This window comes from Staurois parvus, unplaced genomic scaffold (assembly GCF_062004578.1).
Source record: "Staurois parvus isolate SC_StPar_1 unplaced genomic scaffold, SC_StPar_1.0 ptg002845l, whole genome shotgun sequence".
NCBI lineage: Eukaryota > Metazoa > Chordata > Amphibia > Anura > Ranidae > Staurois > Staurois parvus.
In genome coordinates, this window is record NW_028320641.1 from 222501 (window position 1) to 238403 (window position 15903).

General features: G+C 46.5%; 1 protein-coding gene across 1 annotated transcript in view; it reads right to left on the reverse strand.

Annotated features, from left to right (window-relative positions):
• Positions 1-15903, reverse strand: part of LOC149429047 (CLIP-associating protein 1-like) — a gene marked incomplete at its 5' end in the record, with an annotated part of 158285 nt that overhangs the window by 110987 nt on the left and 31395 nt on the right. Inside the window, one exon of the mRNA XM_089666790.1 lies at positions 3817-3879. Coding sequence (XP_089522916.1) covers positions 3817-3879 — 63 coding nt within the window. The remainder of the gene's footprint in view (positions 1-3816; positions 3880-15903) is intronic.

A 15903-nucleotide genomic window follows, 5' to 3' on the forward strand; every position in this document is an offset into this window, starting at 1 on the left:
TTTTGCTGGAATAACATGCATGGCAGAGGTGAAGTGTTGGTACTAAATCCCTGCAGATGTGCCCCGTGGTTCCCAAGTGCTTTTGAAACATCTTGCCGATGTGATCCTTACTGATTATTCCTTATGGCCTCTGAGCTTTGGGTGGATGGTCTTGGATAAAGAGCACAAATTTAGACCAACTATAATATGGGGTCTACCCAAATGGCATTCTGCCCATCCGATGTCTCCAGGATATAACCCAGGAAATCCACTGAAAAGATGTGGGTGTTGACAAAGCAAAAGTAGGCAGACTCTGCGAATATTCAGCTGCTACACAAACATTGCATCCTGGGACTTCTAATGTAACAGCAGCTGAAGATTCAAAGTCAGGAAACCCTTGAAGCACCAAAGCGGCATTTGCCTCTCCTAGAGTCTAACAGAATTATTTCACCTGTATGAGAGTAAAATGAAGAGGAATGGCAAAAAAAAGAAAGCAGAGACGCGATGGATAATCCAACTGAAAAACAAAGCAGGGAAGTGGGTGTGAATTACTGGCCCCCGGATCAATAACACCGCCTCTGCTCATTATAAATGTCTGTATGCGTACTGTGATTGGTCACTAGGGGGCAGTAACACAGCTGTAAAGTAACATGCCAAAAGTTTCGGCAATATTAAATCCAAAACAACCAAATATACATGACCAAATAAATGGAGAGAAAAAAAAAAAAAAAAAAAAAGTAAAAGGGAAGTCTTGTCCATACAATAATCTATTGTCCATCACCACCAAAACAAACCAATACAAAATGAGGATGATTCCCTTGGATCTTAATAGATGTTACACTTCCCTGAATGTTACATTGTATCTTCAGAATTGTCACATCAAACAGGAAACACCAAATATGAATGACAAATTCTTGCAGATGACAATTACATTACATAGATTCCTTGACTGTCAGATCGGCATTCTGTGGCTTCACTGTGGTCATGCACTCTCCTTGACAGCATTTGTAAGGGCATTCATAGGCAGACCATAAAAAAACCCCAAAAAACACCATCTATGCCCAAAGTGGATCTTTAATCTGTCCTTCAGATGACTCCACCTGAACCACCCCCAGGAAGAGCCTTTTCCCACATGTGCACCTTCGCAGGTGATTTCCAGTGCATTCGCAAAGACAGCAAAGGATTGAGACTTCCCTAATAGCCATCTTTGTGCAAACATGGGAAACCATGCGTGTGTGCATATGATCGGGAAAACCCATACATGTGCAGCTACGCCGCAGGGCTCGTCTGCGCATGTGAAGGACACATTGGAAGAAAAAAAAAATATATACTTTGTAGGTATACAATCCACACCTCAACTACTATACCCAAACTAATAAATGAGAAAAAAGATTTAACAATGCTCAATACCATGTACTCCTTATATAGCTATTAGTGGTGCACCAAAATGAAAATTCTACACAAAAAATGCAGGATGCACTTGGCCGAAAACTGAAACAGTGGACAGTGTTTAAGAAAAAAATATATATATATTTTTATATATGTATCCAGTAACATAAAATAACTTATACTGGAAAAAGAAAGAAGGAAAGAAGGAAAGGAGGGAGGGAGAGAAAGAAAGAAAGAAAGAAAGAAAGAAAGAAAGAAAAGAAGGGAGGGAAGGAAAGAAAGAAAGGGAGGGAGGGAAAGAAAGAAAGGAGGGAGGGAAAGAAAGAAAGGAGAGAAAGAAAGACAGACAGAAAGAGAGAAAGAGAAAGAAAGAAAGAAAAAGAGAGAAAGAAAAAGAGAGAGAGAGAGAGAGAGAGAGAGAGAGAGAGAGAGACACAGACAGAGACAGAGAAAGAAAGAGAGAAAGAAGGAAAGAGAAAGAGAAAGAGAAAGAGAAAGAGAAAGAGAAAGAGAAAGAGAAAGAGAAAGAGAAAGAGAAAGAGAAAGAGAAAGAGAAAGAGAGAGAGAGAGAGAAAGAAAGATAGAGAGAAAGAAAGAAAGATAGAGAGAAAGAAAGAAAGAAAGAAAGAGAAAAAGAAAGAAAGAGAAAAAGAAAGAAAGAAAGAAAGAAAGAAAGAAAGAGAAAGAAAGAAGGGAAAGAAAGAGAAAGAAAGAAGGGAAAGAAGGGAAAGAAAGAAAAGAAGGGAAAGAAAGAAAAGAAAGAAAAGAAAGGAAAAGAAAGAAATAAAAGAAAGAAAAGAAAAGGGAAAGAAAGAAAGAAAGAAAGAAAGAAAGGAAGAAAGAAAGAAAGAAAGAAAGAAAGAAGGAAGAAAGAAAAAGAAAGAAGTGAGCGAATGTGTGTGTATAGATGTATATGATCCACAATAATTTAAAGGATAAGTTCACCTTTTGATAAAAAATAAATGCACATTTTTTGCATTTATTTTTTGTTGCAGGAGCCTGTAATCAGATCACTGGTGCCATTCAGGACTCCTGCAGACCTGTCAGTACATCTGTGTGCCTGGACATCATGTATGAGCAAGCCGATGTATTCTTATAGGAACAATCAATGAACTAACACAGCACTCACAGCGCCGTGGTAATTCATTGAGAACTACAAGCCAACAGCCACTAAGGTATTCTGTGAATAAGTGATGCAGCCAGGCAGGAGGAGCCCGTACAGCTGCATTTTTTAAAAAAATGTTGGCAGCTAGTGGGAGGAGAAGATCCCCTGCAAGCTGGGGAAGCGGGGAGGTGTGTGGGGCAGTCCTTTCTTAACATGTTACATGTAACACCCTGAATATGGATGTAACGTTCTGAAAGGTAAACTTTTCCTTCACAAAAAAACCCAAAACCCACCAAAAAAAAAAAGAAATCGGCATTATCTGTAAAACACCGATAACCCTATTTTCAGCCAATAATTTTCAGCGGCCAATGTATCAGTGCATCACTAATAGATATACAGAAGATATGAGCTTGTTAAGCGTGCATTTATTATCAGGTAAGACTCATAGGCGTCAATGTATAAAAAATTCGTAGGACAAATGTCACAAGCATTTGCCTATCCCTCTCGAATCTGGCTGTATTTTTCTTCAAGTGATTGTAAAGGAATTTTTTTTTTTTTTTAATACCAAATATTCCTATACTTACCTGCTCTGCACAACAGAATTGCATAGAGTGGTCCAGAACCTGCTCTTCTCAGGACCCCTTGCTGGCATTCCTGGTTCCTCCCCTACACCAAGTACCCCCAATGGAAAGTCTCTTCCCATGGAGATACTCGTGTGGGCTCGCTCTTGAACCCCACTGCTTTGTCCATTGACTTGGCCCCGCCTCCCACTCCCTTGTCACTGGCTCTGGTTTACAGCAGTGGGAGCCAATGGCTGCTGCTGAGTCGGCAAAAGCCAGGAAGACCTGGAAGTGAGGGGAGAAAAGAGCTGCAGATGTGCACAGTGCTGGATCGAGTCTGGGCTCAGGGAAGTGTAAAGTGGCCAATACCGATGCCAAAATATTTTTTACCTTCATGCAAGGAATGCATTAAAAGTGGTTGTAAAAGCTGAAGGTTTTCTACCTTCATGCTTTCTATGCTGAAAGATAGTGACCCTATCACTATGGCCTTCTGGGAACAACAGAGATCACTTGAGTCTCCGAGAGACAAAAGAAGCCACTAGTGCTCACACACAAAAAAAAAATAATATACTAGTTGGGGTGGAGTTGGCCTTAAAGCTGATAACAAAAAAGGTTAAAACAAAAGTAAAAAAAATAAAACTATGCTGACAAAATGACACATGATGACATAAAGATGATGTCATGAGATGGGAATGCACCATGCTGGCGGGGGGGGGATGGGTTGGATGGAGGCAGTACAAGCACATGGAAGATGAAGTGGTCATGCAGTTAGTGCAGCTTCACCTGACTGCCCCACAGACTCGGAAGTGGAGAGCGCACTAGTGGACCTGGAATGACGTCGAGAGGCTGCAAGAAGAAGGAATGGCAGAAGACCCACAGGGTTAACACGCAGAAAACATGAAGACACAACAAGCGTACATACATGACCCTGAGATTACCAGGGACCACTGGGGGCCCATGGAGGTGAAAATGGGACATAAATCAGAGTGTGAGCTTCACGGCAAAACCGACTCAAACTTTCAATGTCACGGGAACACTGTCACCTGAGTCTACTCAATGAATTCTGGAAAGGTTAACGCAATCATTACACAGATTTTTGTGGTACCATTTATATCTTTAAAAAAAAAAAGAAAAAAAAAAGAAACAATAAGACTCCCTCCTGTCTGAAAGTCATCGGCGGTCATAAATCCCCAATCAACTAAGATTCAGTCTTGGCTGCAGCGGGAGGCAATGATAGGCTGCAGCCAGAAGCAGGCAGTAAAGACTGCACAGCAATGAAGAGCCTGACCCCTGCTGGTAAAAAAAAGGTAGTACTGCACTTAACGCCTTAGTCAGTGAAGTGCTTCCTTCACTACCCATTGACAAGACTTGACTGTTCGGGCGCTTAGAGCCGTGTTTCTCAACCTTTTTTCAGTCAAGGCGCCCTTTAAAATTATGGGCAGTCCTGAGGCACCCTTTAAAATAATGAACAGTTATAAGGAACCCCATTCTAAAATGGGGTGCCTCAAGACTGTCCATTTTAAAAGGGCACCCCATTTTATTCCAATAGTTTTATATAATGCAGCATCCACACATGTAGGACACCCAACATTAGAGGTGATTTATTCTTCCAAAGCAAATACACTTTTTCACACTGGTACTGACTAGTGTTCCAATGTTTCTCTTCTCCCTCCATTTTTATCCATCACTGAACTAATGTGACCCCAGGACTGATGGAGAGGGGCGGGGGAGGGTCAAACTAGGATGCTGTGTAGGCAGCGGACATCCTCCTTATCAACGGATGACGTCATTGGTTGTCAGGATGCCGGAAGGTCGTAATGGCGCACAATGAAAACCTGTGGCTTTGCGTAACTAAAAGGTAGGCTTGTTCCACCCGCTGGCTTGTATACCAGCTTTGGGCAACTTGTAGAAATTTTGCCAAGGCACCCCAAGGTGTCCGAGCACCCTGGTTGAGAAAGACTGGCTTAGAGAACAGACTGGAAAGCCTGCCCCCCCCCCCCCCCCCCACAGGCTATTGCTTCCACTGTTAAGCCAGCTTTATCAGCAACCACCCTCTTCCAACTTCTTTTGTCCCTGCCCAACCAAGTTTAGCAGAGCCATGCCTAAATGTTAAAGAAGAACTCTACAGTCCCTACTAGAGGGCTGGCAGATCATGCCTACACTTCCAACTACCCTCTAAAGTCTATGGACAGCTTTATTCAGGACCTAGAAGCTAAAGAACTAGAAAAGCTTTGGACTGGGAATTGTCTGCAACATAATCATCAAAACCACTAGGTAACCTATATTACAGGAATACTTGGGAACGGTCATCCTTATTACTTTTGGCCATCAGAAGGTCTCATCTTTGATAATAAACTGGATTATTACACTATAGGGTCAAAAGTATGCGGCCATCCCTCCAAATGATGGCAATCAGGTGCACAGAGCCGGGCTTCATAAACACATGGGGGAGATTTGCTAAAACTGGAGCACACAGAATCTGGTGCAGTTGTGCCTGGTAGCCAATTGGCTTCTAACATCAACTTTTTCAATTAAGCATTGACAATAAACCTGGAAGCTGGTTATTTTGCAGAGCCTCAGAGCCAGAGAAAGGAATGTGGTGCTACTACCTATGCAGACAGGGGCTCAGGGCTTCAGCAAAATGGCCGCCACCGGCAAGAACAAACAGGAGTAATGCTGGAGGCAATTTACAGCACATACTAATTTTGGTAGCATAATTATTAATGTGGACTGTAGTTTGCTTGCTAAATACATTTTTTTAACAAATTATTATGGGTAAGTTACACTTTTAAGGATGAGCTACTGCCAATTCCTGCCCTTTACCACTTACCTTCCTGATACCTAGGTAAATCTCAGTGCTTCTATGGAGCTCATAACCTATTCTCCTAATATTCAGAACTAATCACAGAGCTTCATATGAGGCTCAAGACTTCATAATTAAAGTTACCCTAAATGTATCACATATTAAAAAACACAGATCTCTCAACATGCTTTAGGCCCATTTCACACGAGCCGAACCAATCGGGTCCACCTGTCCGTTTCTCAAGCAGACCCGATCGGACTCTGCATTGCTCTCTATGGTGCGGTGGATGTAAAAAGACATGTGTCAGCTGACATCCGCCTGCATCCGATCCGGTAAAAACAGTCGGATGGGGATCTGTTCCCCTTCCGTCTGGCAGATCAGACTGGATGACAGTCGGATGGAAACCGACAGGCGGTCCGTTTCCATCCGAAAGCCCACAGAGGACAGCTGGCTGTGTCTGTTCTGAATAAGCGGAACAGACATAGACCGGTCATCCACAGATCCCCAACTGAGCAAGCGGATCTGCTGCGTGTGAAAGGGGCCTTAGACATGCATGGAGCAGTGACAGAAAAACACCAAGACAACAGTATGGAATGTCTGCAGAGAATTTAAACAAGAACTCTATTTTTTTTTTTTTTTCCAATTTACTGTCTCACTGATTGCAGATAGTACAGATATACTTCTGCCACTTCGATGTCCAAGATATGGGAGTCCTACACAGCAGCGGTCGTGCTGTTTGCACCCTCTTCTCCACTTGCTCAATGGACCATTCACAAAATCCAACGTTTCCTGTGCACAGGCAGAGGGAGAGGAGGGGAAGGCAAAGAGGCTGCTGTGTAGGAGGGCTGTACCTCTCTTCTCTCAGAGCGTGGGAGTATAACGAAAGCTATACTAATGGCACACAGTGACCCAGTAAATTGTAAATGATAGGGAAAGATCTGGAAACTGGCATACATCTCCTTGCATGGCACCAAATTTTAAAGGATAAGTAGTGCCAAAACTCTCCATTGTCGGTGGACGTCACACCGCCAGTCCGGACCGGAGAGATCCTGACAAAGCTGGGATCCAGCCAGATGCTTGGACTGGCCGCTTGCTCAGCCTCTCAGCGCAGTGTCGCTCCTGCCTCCTCCACAGCCCGTTACTCCTGCCTCCTCCACAGCCCGTTACTCCTGCCTCCTCCACAGCCCCTTGCTCCTGCCTCCTCCACAGCCCCTTGCTCCTGCCTCCTCCACAGCCCGCCGCTTCAGTGAGCGCTGGAGGGACAGAGCAGAGGGCTGGTGACTGACAGTCTTTGCTCACTGAAGACCGGGAATGGAGAGATCAGCGGTCTTTGATTGCGCACTTCTGCCTTGGAGGCAGCGGGGGACATGCAGCATCGGAGCGCTGGAGGGACAGAGCAGAGGGCTGGTGACTGACAGTCTTTGCTCACTGAAGACCGGGAACGGAGAGATCAGCGGTCTTTGATTGCTCACTTCTGCCTTGGAGGCAGCGGGGGACATGCAGCATCGGAGTGCTGGAGGGACAGAGCAGAGGGCTGGTGACTGACAGTCTTTGCTCACTGAAGACCGGGAACGGAGAGATCAGCGGTCTTTGATTGCTCACTTCTGCCTTGCAGGCGGCGTGGGACATGCAGCATCGGATCGATGCTGCATCCACCTAGGTGGGTATGATTGTTTGTTTTTTGTAATCACACATTGTTTTTCCTAGAGTTCTTCTTTTATAATTGCTAGATCAGAAATCAGGAATTTCACTAAATGTAGTGATATTTTATATTAGTGCCACGCATATATCTCCATATACTGTACACAATCTACTAAGTGCATCAAAAAACATATAACAAACACTTGTGAATGTTATAATGACCACAACTTTTAGTCCTTTATATGTGATAATATCCGTGCATATATAAAAACTTGTGCCAGACAGGTGCTCCTTTTTTCTTGTATACACATATATTCTTCTATGTGCTCCTCCACCGGAGACAGTTATATTCTCACCTCCTTCTATGACCCAAATTTCATAGGTCAAATAGCGCTTTTCCCTTTAACCCGGGTAGGTATAAGGTATTGCAGACAAGGGCGCGCTCTCATCGTGCATTACCGCGGTACACCACGTATTCATTGTTACTGTCTTGTCTCATGTTCTGTCCCCCTTGCAACTGTACAGCGCTGAGCATACCCTTTGGCGCTATATAAATACTGTATAAAAATAATAATAATGTATTGTGTAAAAAATGGATATATACTCACAAACCAAAAGGAAATAAAAGCAGGATAAGTGGTCCGCAATAACAGTCAATACAATACTGTGCCCTTAATAGGGATAACTGACACGTTTCGGGAGGCGAACCCCCTTCCTCAGAGCGGAGATATCCTTTGGTCTCCATGGGGACTTGAGCGCTGGTTTCATTTTGTTTGTCATAAGGTATTGCTAGCTCCACTCCCCTCCTCACTCTGCTGCAGATGATCTCGCTTCCTTCTTTATCCCACAAATCCTCCGCATATGTAAACAGAAATGCTTGACAGTGTAGTACTCAAATACTGTATAATTTATTAAAATAACAAAGTGCACTCACATTTAAAAGTGCCCTGCTGGGGCACCACAGCAAAAACGTGACTACCTCAGGAGAAAGTGACGTCACGCGTAGGGAGGGCCGATGACGTCAAGTAGCAAAACCAGACGTTTACGAACTGCCATCTTGGAATTTCCTTGAAGGCATTGGATTTAATATTTAATAGGCGTTTTTACTATGGTGTCCCAGCAGGACTTAACACTTTTAAATGTAAGTGCACTTTGTTATGCAATTTGGGTCCTAGAAGGAGGTGAGAGTATAGTTGTCTCTGGTGGAGGAGCACATATAAGAATACCATCCAGACCATCCTGAACTCAGCGGCTAGACTCATCCACCTCACCACCCGCTCCACCTCTGCCACCCCCCTCTGCCTCTCCCTCCACTGGATCCCGATTGCCCAACGCATCAAATTTAAACTCCTAACCCTGACCTTCAAAGCCAATCACAACACTGCCCCTGACTACCTCACCAACCTGATCCCCAAGTACCGCCCTACCCGTACCCTTCGCTCCTCACAGGACCTCCTTCTATCCTGCTCCCTGGTCTCCTCCTCCCATGCACGACTGCAGGACTTCTGCAGGCCCTCCCCCATCCTCTGGAACTCACTGCCCCAATCCATCAGACTGTCGCCTTCCCTCTTCACATTCAGGCGCTCCCTCAAAACCCATCTCTTCAGGGAAGCCTACCCCACCCTCACCTAACGGCCATTCTCCCTCTTTCCTCCCACCCCTCATTCCCCTCAGCCACTTCCTACTGTACCACTACCCCCTCCCTCCTAGATTGTAAGCTCGAAAGAGTAGGGCCCTCTTACCCCTCGTACGTTGTCTGTTGTCGTTGTACTGTGCCATGTATTGTCCCCCCCTCTATTGTACAGCGCTGAGCAAACCCTTTGGCGCTATATAAACTCCATGTAATAAATAATAATAATATATGTGGATACAAGAAAAAAGGAGCACCTGTCTGGCACAAGTTTTTATGTATGCACGGATAATATCACATATGAAGGACTATAGGTTGTGGTCATTATAATTATTCACAAGTGTTTACGTTATATGTTTTTTGATGCACTTAGTAGATTGTGTACAGTATACGGAGATATATGTGCGGCATTAATAGAACATATCACTATACATGTATGTGGAAACACGTGTCAGCAGCACTAGTGTACACAGGAGGCTGTTTTTTGTTTTTTTGCGCTGAAGTTTTTATTGTATACATTTCACTAAATGTATTTTTAATTTCCAATAAAAGAAGACCACTGTGCCAAGAATTTTTCATGAACCTATTGAAACAATTGAGTCCTGTCCGTGATACTTTTTTTATTTGCACTAACATACAATTTTGAGGACAAGCTTTCGGGGAGTGTCCCCTACAGGTCTTTTACTTTCCTAGAACAGTTTAGTGTATGCTCCTTCTCAGCGCCAGTCATAGCCAGCCATTGGGTAAGTGCCGCTGAAGGTCTGAGGAACCTGGTCCTCTGCAACCTCCAACTATCCTCTGGATGAGCTTAAATAGGTCCATGAGGTGATTGTAGCCGTATTAGTGCATTTTCGACAGAAACAATTGAGTCCTGTCCGTGATACTTTTTTTATTTGCACTAACATACAATTTTGAGGACAAGCTTTCGGGGAGTGTCCCCTTCTTCAAGGTGCAAGCAGTACTACTCACAAAGTTTTAGCAGAATGTTAGAAGAGATGTGGGGGATGAAAAAAAAAAAAGGGAGACTAGAGATAAGACACAGCAAGAGCAAAGACTGGGGGGGGGGACAACACTCACAGAGGGAGTCATGGGATTCCTCAATCATTATCCAACAGTTTCATGACTATCACCTCAAGCATTGACTCCCTCTGTGAGTGTTGTGTCCCCCCCCCAGTCTTTGCTCTTGCTGTAAACACAAATGCTCCTGCGCTTGGGGATGGACTCGATGCTGCAACCACATTAACTAGTTGCCGACCGCAGATAGCCGAATGACGGCTTCACTGCGGCCGGCCAGTTCTGAGTTGACGTCATATGACGTCCTCCCAGAACGCGCTCTCCTGCGCGCACCCGGCGATCTCCGTGATCACTGTGTCCTACGGACACAGCTGATCACGTGATGTGGTAAAAGGCCAATCACAGCAGCCTTTTACCACGTGATCAGCGGTGTCCAATGACACGCTGATCAGAGGGAAATGCGAGTGCCGGTTCTCGGCTGCACTTTCCTCACGCTGTCAGATCGTCAGGAAAGTACTGCCGAGAACCGGCAGTTGTCAGAGCGAGGATCAGCACCGATCATCAGGGCACTGATCATCAGTGCCCTGATGATCGGTGCCCAGCAGTGCCACTCGCAAGTTCCGCCCACCTGTGCCCAGCAGTGCGCCCACTAGCTCCGCCCACCTGTGCCCAGCAGATCACCCACCTGTGCCCAGCAGTGCACCCACCTGTGCCCAGAAGTGCCACCTACCTGTGCCCAGCAGTGCCACCCACCTGTGCCCAGCCACGTGTGCCCACCAGTGCCACCCACCTGTGCCCACCCACGTGTGCCCACCCACGTGTGCCCACCAGTGCCACCCACCAGTGCAGCCCAGCAGTGCCGCCAGTGTGTCCAGCGGTTGTGCCAGTCAGTGCCGCCAGTCAGTGCCCAGCAGTGGTGCCAGTCAGTGCCGTCTATCAGTACCCATCATCAGTGTCACCTATCAGTGCCGCCTATCAGTGCTGCATATTAGTGCCGCCTATCCGTGACACCTCATTAGTGCTGTCTATCAGTGCCCTTTAGTGCTGCCTATCAGTGCCCATCAGTGCCGCCTATCAGTGCCCATCAGTGCTGCCTCATCAACGCACATCAGTGAAGGAGAAAAATTACCTGTTTGAAAAATTTTATAATAGAAACAAAGAAACTTTTTTTTTTTTCAAATTTTTTGCACTTTTTTTATTTATAGCGCAAAAAGTAAAGCGCCCAGCGGCGATTAAATACCACCAAAAGAAAGCTCTATTTGTGAGAAAAAAATGATCAAAATTTCACATGGGTACAATGTTGCATGACCGCGCAATTGTCAAAGTGCGGCAGCGCTGAAAGCTGAAAATTTGCCTGGTAAATAAGGGGGTATAAGTGCCTGGTAGGCAAGTGGTTAAGAATGTCCTGGAACATGCACACCTTGCTGCCCTCAACAGACCGGGGGAATCCAAATATACTGAATGAGGAAAGAACAAAGAGGGCGCACAGGCCTAGTGCATTACCATAAAAAATGTTTAATAAGAAATAAAATAGGTGTTGTACTCACAACCGTCAATAAAGTCAAGGCACATCATAAAGAACAGCTGGGTCAACACCGCGCTGAGTAACAGTCCGTAATGGGGTGTGTAGACATCCAATAGGCTGACGCGTTTCGAGGACTTGCCTCTTCCTCCTGCTCTTGCTATGTCTTATCTCTAGTCTCTTTATTTTTTTTTCATCCCCATCTCTTCTAACATTCTGCTAAAACTTTGTGAGCAGTACTGCTTGCACCTTGAAGAAGGGGACACTCCCCGAAAGCTTGTCCTCAAAATTGTATGTTAGTGCAAATAAAAAAAGTACGTCAGTACTCAATTGTTTCTATAGAAAATGCACTAATATGGCTACAATCACCTCATGGACCTATTTAAGCTCATCCAGAGGATAGTTGGAGGTTGCAGAGGACCAGGTTCCTCAGACCATCAGCAGCACTTACCCAATGGCTGGCTATGACTGGTGCTGAGAAGGAGCATACACTGAACTGTTCTAGGAAAGTAAAAGACCTGCAGCTCCCCTAACATCCTGGCGGGAAAGGAGGGGTCAGGTTGTTTGGGAGAACAGTAAGGGATGAGGATTTGGGGGAGGGTTGTTTGGGAGAACAGTAAGGGATGAGGATTTGGGGGAGGGTTGTTTGGGAGAACAATAAGGGATGAGGATTTGGGGGGAGGGTTGTTTGGGAGAATAGTAAGGGATGAGGATTTGGGGGAGGGTTGTTTGGGAGAACAGTAAGGGATGAGGATTTGGGGGGAGGGTTGTTTGGGAGAACAGTAAGGGATGAGGATTTGGGGGGAGGGTTGTTTGGGAGAACAGTAAGGGATGAGGATTTGGGGGGAGGGTTGTTTGGGAGAACAGTAAGGGATGAGGATTTGGGGGGAGGGTTGTTTGGGAGAACAATAAGGGATGAGGATTTGGGGGGAGGGTTGTTTGGGAGAATAGTAAGGGATGAGGATTTGGGGGGAGGGTTGTTTGGGAGAACCGTAAGGGATGAGGATTTGGGGGGAGGGTTGTTTGGGAGAACAGTAAGGGATGAGGATTTGGGAGGAGGGTTGTTTGGGAGAACAGTAAGGGATGAGGATTTGGGGGGAGGGTTGTTTGGGAGAATAGTAAGGGATGAGGATTTGGGGGGGGAGGGTTGTTTGGGAGAACAGTAAGGGATGAGGATTTGGGGGGAGGGTTGTTTGGGAGAATAGTAAGGGATGAGGATTTGGGGGGGGGGGGTTGTTTGGGAGAACAGTAAGGGATGAGGATTTGGGGGGGAGGGTTGTTTGGGAGAATAGTAAGGGATGAGGATTTGGGGGGGAGGGTTGTTTGGCAGAATAGTAAGGGATGAGGATTTGGGGGGAGGGTTGTTTGGGAGAATAGTAAGGGATGAGGATTTGGGGGGAGGGTTGTTTGGGAGAATGGTAAGGGATGAGGATTTGGGGGGGAGGGTTGTTTGGGAGAATAGTAAGGGATGAGGATTTGGGGGGGAGGGTTGTTTGGGAGAATAGTAAGGGATGAGGATTTGGGGGGAGGGTTGTTTGGGAGAACAGTAAGGGATGAGGATTTGGGGGGAGGGTTGTTTGGGAGAACAGTAAGGGATGAGGATTTGGGGGAGAATTGTTTGGGAGAACAGTAAGGGATGAGGATTTGGGGGGGGGGGTTGTTTGGGAGAACCGTAAGGGATGAGGATTTGGGGGAGGGTTGTTTGGGAGAACAGTAAGGGATGAGGATTTGGGGGGAGGGTTGTTTGGGGAGAACAGTAAGGGATGAGGATTTGGGGGGAGGGTTGTTTTGGAAGAACAGTAAGGGATGAGGATTTGGGGGGAGGGTTGTTTGGGAGTACAGTAAGGGATGAGGATTTGGGGGGAGGGTTGTTTGGGAGTACAGTAAGGGATGAGGATTTGGGGGGAGGGTTGTTTGGAAGAATAGTAAGGGATGAGGATTTGGGGGGAGGGTTGTTTGGAAGAACAGTAAGGGATGAGGATTTGGGGGGAGGGTTGTTTGGGAGAACAGTAAGGGATGAGGATTTGGGGGGAGGGTTGTTTGGGAGAACAGTAAGGGATGAGGATTTGGGGGAGGGTTGTTTGGGAGAACAATAAGGGATGAGGATTTGGGGGGAGGGTTGTTTGGGAGAATAGTAAGGGATGAGGATTTGGGGGAGGGTTGTTTGGGAGAACAGTAAGGGATGAGGATTTGGGGGGAGGGTTGTTTGGGAGAACAGTAAGGGATGAGGATTTGGGGGGAGGGTTGTTTGGGAGAACAGTAAGGGATGAGGATTTGGGGGGAGGGTTGTTTGGGAGAACAGTAAGGGATGGGATTTGGGGGGAGGGTTGTTTGGGAGAACAATAAGGGATGAGGATTTGGGGGGAGGGATGTTTGGGAGAATAGTAAGGGATGAGGATTTGGGGGGAGGGTTGTTTGGGAGAACCGTAAGGGATGAGGATTTGGGGGGAGGGTTGTTTGGGAGAACAGTAAGGGATGAGGATTTGGGAGGAGGGTTGTTTGGGAGAACAGTAAGGGATGAGGATTTGGGGGGAGGGTTGTTTGGGAGAATAGTAAGGGATGAGGATTTGGGGGGGGAGGGTTGTTTGGGAGAACAGTAAGGGATGAGGATTTGGGGGGAGGGTTGTTTGGGAGAATAGTAAGGGATGAGGATTTGGGGGGGGGGGTTGTTTGGGAGAACAGTAAGGGATGAGGATTTGGGGGGGAGGGTTGTTTGGGAGAATAGTAAGGGATGAGGATTTGGGGGGGAGGGTTGTTTGGCAGAATAGTAAGGGATGAGGATTTGGGGGGAGGGTTGTTTGGGAGAATAGTAAGGGATGAGGATTTGGGGGGAGGGTTGTTTGGGAGAATGGTAAGGGATGGGATTTGGGGGGGAGGGTTGTTTGGGAGAATAGTAAGGGATGAGGATTTGGGGGGGAGGGTTGTTTGGGAGAATAGTAAGGGATGAGGATTTGGGGGGTGGGTTGTTTGGGAGAACAGTAAGGGATGAGGATTTGGGGGGAGGGTTGTTTGGGAGAACAGTAAGGGATGAGGATTTGGGGGGAGAATTGTTTGGGAGAACAGTAAGGGATGAGGATTTGGGGGGGGGGTTGTTTGGGAGAACGTAAGGGATGAGGATTTGGGGGAGGGTTGTTTGGGAGAACAGTAAGGGATGAGGATTTGGGGGGAGGGTTGTTTGGGAGAACAGTAAGGGATGAGGATTTGGGGGGAGGGTTGTTTTGGAAGAACAGTAAGGGATGAGGATTTGGGGGGAGGGTTGTTTGGGAGTACAGTAAGGGATGAGGATTTGGGGGGAGGGTTGTTTGGGAGTACAGTAAGGGATGAGGATTTGGGGGGAGGGTTGTTTGGAAGAATAGTAAGGGATGAGGATTTGGGGGGAGGGTTGTTTGGAAGAACAGTAAGGGATGAGGATTTGGGGGGAGGGTTGTTTGGAAGAACAGTAAGGGATGAGGATTTGGGGGGGGGGTTGTTTGGAAGAACAGTAAGGGATGAGGATTTGGGGGGAGGGTTGTTTGGAAGAACAGTAAGGGATGAGGATTTGGGGGGAAGGGTTGTTTGGGAGAACAGTAAGGGATGAGGATTTGGGGGGAGGGTTGTTTGGGAGAATAGTAAGGGATGAGGATTTGGGGGGAGGGTTGTTTAGAACAGTAAGGGATGAGGATTTGGGGGGAGGGTTGTTTTGGAGAATAGTAAGAAATGAGGATTTGGGGGGGAGGGTTGTTTGGGAGAACAGTAAGGGATGAGGATTTGGGGGGAGGGTTGTTTGGAAGAATAGTAAGGGATGAGGATTTGGGGGGGGGGGGGGTTGTTTGGAAGAACAGTAAGGGATGAGGATTTGGGGGGAGGGTTGTTTGGGAGAACAGTAAGGGATGAGGATTTGGGGGGGGGGGGTTGTTTGGAAGAACAGTAAGGGATGAGGATTTGGGGGGAGGGTGTTTGGGAGAACAGTAAGGGATGAGGATTTGGGGGGGAGGGTTGTTTGGGAGAACAGTAAGGGATGAGGATTTGGGGGGAGGGTTGTTTGGGAGAATAGTAAGGGATGAGGATTTGGGGGGAGGGTTGTTTGGGAGAATAGTAAGGGATGAGGATTTGGGGGGAGGGTTGTTTGGGAGAACAGTAAGGGTGAGGATTTGGGGGGAGGGTTGTTTGGGAGAACAGTAAGGGATGAGGATTTGGGGGGGGGGGGTTGTTTGGGAGAATGGTAAGGGATGAGGATTTGGGGGGAGGGTTGTTTGGGAGAATGGTAAGGGATGAGGATTT